This window comes from Carlito syrichta, unplaced genomic scaffold (genome assembly GCF_000164805.1).
Source record: "Carlito syrichta isolate Samal-C Ts95f unplaced genomic scaffold, Tarsius_syrichta-2.0.1 Scaffold306946, whole genome shotgun sequence".
Classification (NCBI taxonomy): Eukaryota; Metazoa; Chordata; class Mammalia; order Primates; family Tarsiidae; genus Carlito; species Carlito syrichta.
The window spans coordinates 84,458-88,984 of NW_007251042.1; the positions used below are offsets into that span (position 1 = coordinate 84,458).

At 49.4% G+C, this 4,527-nt stretch overlaps 1 protein-coding gene across 1 annotated transcript in view; it reads left to right on the forward strand.

The window, feature by feature from the left end:
* Positions 1-1,464: 1,464 nt before the first annotated feature.
* Positions 1,465-4,527, forward strand: part of BMP1 (bone morphogenetic protein 1) — a 45,611-nt gene continuing 42,548 nt past the window's right edge. The window contains exons 1-3 of the mRNA XM_008063569.1: positions 1,465-1,507; positions 2,687-2,701; positions 3,859-3,972. Of these exons, the coding sequence (XP_008061760.1) occupies positions 1,465-1,507; positions 2,687-2,701; positions 3,859-3,972 (172 nt within the window). The remainder of the gene's footprint in view (positions 1,508-2,686; positions 2,702-3,858; positions 3,973-4,527) is intronic.

Consider the following 4,527-nt stretch of genomic DNA (forward strand, 5'->3'; position numbering starts at 1 on the left):
TCCAGCCACGCATGGCTATGGTGATGGCTGTGGGTATGGGAGCCTGGAGGTGCAAAAGTGCGGAGGTGTCATCGTGTGGCACATGCATACCTCTTAATATTGGCATGTATGCCTCCACTGCCACTTCCTTGGAGTCTATCTTCCATCCCATATTCTTGCTAAGGCCACTTTTGCGTGACAACTGAGAACTCTGTTGCAGTCCCATCAGTTGTTGAATCAAGGCCACCCACTGAGTGTGGCGGTTTTTCAGTTAAGAGAACCTTTCTCATGGGGTGCAAGACATTCTGGACCATTTACAGGCTGGTGACCTTGGGCACGTTATTTTCCCTCTTAGGCCTAAGTGTTCTGATCTCTGAAGTCAGGGACATACATTGAAATCTAGCCACTAGATTATACCTCTGGGAGTTTGTAGTGGGACACTTCTCAACAAAAGCACCGGGTGGAGTGTGGCTTACTGGGCGTGTTGTGGGTGGGCCAGGATTAAATGAACTCATTAATGTGAAAGCACTTTTGTCAGTTGGAAAGCACTACATAAATTTCAACAGACATTTACATAAGGTGTCATTATCACTACTATTATTGGCTTAATGGGTTCAGAGCTTGCAGCTGGTTTATGTGTGTTGGAGCTTGTGCGTGTGTGTTTTTTTGTGTTATTTTCTGGGTCAGGGTCTCACTCTGTTTCCAGGCTGGAGTACGGTGGCATGATCACAGCTTACTGCAACCTCGACTTCCTGGGTTCAGGCTATCCTTCTGCCTCAGCCTCCTGAGTAGCTGGGACTATGAGTGCGGGATGCCACACCCAGCTAATTTTTTGATTTTTTTTTTTTTTTTTGAGTTGGAGTCTCACTCCATCGCCCAGGCTGGAGTGCAGTGGCACACTCACGGCCACCCCAGCATCAACCTGCTGGGTTCAGGTGATCCTTCCACCTCAGCTTTCCAGGTGGCCAGAACTATAGGCACACGCTACCATGCCCTGCTAATTTTTTTATTTATTGTAGAGATGAGGTCTCGCCAAGTTGCCCAGGATCTTCTCGAACCTGTGGGCTCAGGCAATCCCCTCACCTCGGCCTCCCAAAGTGCTGTAATTTTTAAATTTTTGTAATAGAGACAAGTCTCACTGTTTTGCCCAGACTTATCTTGAACTCCTGGCCTCAAACAATCCTCCCACCTCAGCCTCCCAAACTGCTAGGATTATAGGCGTGAGCCACAGTGCCCAGCTTATGTGTGCTTTTTTTTAGGATTATCTGTGACTGTGTATTTCTTGTTGATGTGTCTGTCTGAGTGTCCATTTTTGTATATATATATTTAAAATAGGGGTTCTAGAGAGTGCAATGGTCACTGGACTAGGCATAGAAAGGCCTGAGTTATAAGTCCAGCCTTTCCAGTGACCTGCAGTGTGGTCTTAGTTAAGTAATTTCTTTTTGGGCCCAGTCTCCTCATCTGTAAAATGGAAGGTTGGCCTAGATGACTGTGGAAGTTACCCCTACATTCTGCCGGCCCTGTCTAGGTGAGGGTCTCTGGGCATGTATGTATAGGCCAGAAGAATATCAGCGTAGTCCATTCATTCCAACAAACATCCCAGACTGCCTCCTCCTGAAAGTGCAGCACCAGGCATTGCTTGCATGCACAGGGATGTGTGTCTCTGACTTGATGGCTCTGCACTGGATGACATGGGCGTGAATGTCACCATATGTCCGTAGGAACACGAACCCCGGGTATGTGATGAAGTCCATGTGTGTGTCCACCCAATGGGGCCAGCTGGGGAGGAGAAACCTGTGTTGAAGGCCTCAAGGTTAAAACAATTTGTGTAACGTGACCGCCAGGCCTGAGCAGTGCTCTGCCTGGATGAGAAGCAGATGTCGCCGTGGGTGGAGCTGTGGGGAAGCTGCTCTGGGTTCCACCCCCAGCCCAGCCTCCCACCTCCTCCAGCCCAGCCCCACATGCGTGCAGCTCCCATCTGAGCGCCTTTCAGAGCGGCCACTTCTATGGCCTCTGCTTCCACTTGCTCTAGACTTCTCAAACAGAAGACAGACTGTTCAGCCTGTGTCTCTAGAAGCGTCTCTCCCCAACTCCAGAAATTGAAATGACCTGTTAGCACTCCCAGAGTGGGGAGCCTAAGACAGAACCTAAGACTCAGAATAGGAGTCTTGGGCTGGGAGTGGTGGCTCATGCCTGTAATCCCAACACTTAGGAAGGCTGAGGCAGGAGGATCTCTGAGTCCAGGAGTTTGAGACCAGCCTGGGCAGTATAGTAAGACCCCGTCTCTACAAAAATAAAGAAAATTAGCCGCGCTTGCTGGCGCATTTATAGTCCCAGCTACAGGGGAGGCTAGGCTGAGGTGGAAGGATTGCCTTGAGCCCAGCCTGAGGTCGAGGCTGCAGTGAGCCAGGATTGTGCTACTGCACTCCAGGCTGAGTGACAGAGTGAGACGCTGACTCAGAAAAAAAAAAAAGAATCACTTGAGAACAGTTCAACCTTTTTCTCCTACCTGGGGAGCTCCCAGGATGTGTCTTGATTTCCCAAAGATGCCTATCTGCTCCAATTTTTATTTTTATTTTTGTTTGTTTGGTTTTTTTTTGAGTTGGAGTCTCACTCTGTCATCCAGACTGGAGTGCAGTGGCCACTCCCGGCCACCGCAGCCTCGACCTGCTGGGCTCCGGCGATCCTTCCGCCTCAGCCTTCTGAGTAGCCGGAATTACAGGTACGCATTATCATGCCCCGCCGATTTTTTGATTTATTGTAGAGATGAGGTCTTGCCAAGTTGCCCAGGTGGGTCTCGAACCTGCGAGCTCAGGCAATCCACTCACCTCAGCCTCCCAAAGCGCGGGATTACAGGCTGAGCCACTGAGTCCAGCTCAATTTTTATTTTTATTGGAGCAGATAGGAATACCAGGCATTTAATTTTATTTCATAACCTCCCCTCAATTTAATTGAAATGATATTTGCTGAGTGAATACCACACACTCAGCACAACTTATTTTATCTTCTTCGTAGCACCCACAGCTATCTGGAGGTCTCGAAGTCAGTGTTTCTTTACTCGTCTGTTGAAGGTACAGGGACCCCTTCTAACTGCTGACGCTAACTGGCCCGCGGTAGACGCTAACTACTATGTAGTTACCTGAAGTACTTGCTGAAGAATGATGGTGCAACAGTGGCTCATGCCTGTAATCCCAGCTACTGGGTAGGATCACTTGAGGCCAGGAGTTCAAGATCAACCTGGGGAACATATTGAGGCTTCAACTCAAATAAAAATAAAAAAAAAGGAATGACGGAATAAACAGGACTGGCTGGGCACAGTGGCTCACACCTGTAATCCCAGCACTTGGGAGGCTAAGGCACAAGGATTGCTGGAGCCCAGGAGTTCAAGACCAGCCTAGGCAATATAGCAAGACCTCATCTCTACAAAAAATCAAAAAAATTAGCTGGGTGGGTGGTGTGTGCCTATAATCTCAACTACTCAGGACGCTGAGGTGGGAGACATCTCCAGAACCAAAGAGGCTGAGGCTGTAGTGAGCCATGATCCTGCCACTGCACTTCAGCCTGGGCAACAGAGCAAGACCCTGAATCAAAAAAATAATAATAATAACACAACTGTGTCTTCGTGGAACGAACAGCCTGGGAGCGGCTGGGTATCAGCCTTGCTACGATTTTAACTAAAATGTGGACACGAGCTTCCCAAGAGATTCTAAAAGCCAATCTCTCCCTGTACTTCTCCTCCTCCTTCCTCAGATGTCCATGGAGGATCACAGCTGCTGTGTGCGTTTGGTGGCAGTTGCCCATAGGGCGGGGCTGGGAGCACACTGCCCCAGGGCTGAGTAGGAGGATTCACTCAGCCCCTGCTTCTTCTTTTCTCTCTAGCTGCCTTTCTTGGGGACATTGCCCTGGACGAGGAGGACTTGAGGGCCTTCCAGGTGCAACAGGCTGCGGATCTCAGACAGCGTACAGTCCGAAGGTCTTCCATCAAAGCTGCAGGTACGCTGGGGGCAGGCCAACCCTTTATGTCCCAGAAATAGGTTCTGGACTGGGGGAAACAAGGAGCTTCCCTGTTCCCAGCCAGGCCCTCCCAGGACAGAGGCCATAGCTTGACCCCAGCATGTGGGCTCATCATCCCTCGGGATATCTTTTTCCCTTCCCCAAAGGAGCAGTAAATATAGACAACCCCAGGAGCTAAGAACTGACATTCTTTCTGAGTACAGTTTACAAAGCACTTTCCAAAGTATTCTCTGGCCTGACTGTGCCCAACCACCTCCAAAGGTGGATGTCAGGACAAGTCCTGTTTTACAGGTACAGACATAAGACTCACAGTGACAAAGCGACTTACCTAAGCACACAACTAGTCAGTGGCAGAGATGGGACTGGAACCCAAATCTCAGATACTTTGCCCAATGCCATAGTCCCTCCTGGCTTCTCCTGTTCCCACTGTTAAAGCTTTTTCAGGCTGGGCTCAGTGGCTCAGTCTGTAATCTTTGGTTTTTTTTTGAGTTGGTGTCTCACTCTGTTGCCCAGACTGGAGTGCAGTTGCCACTC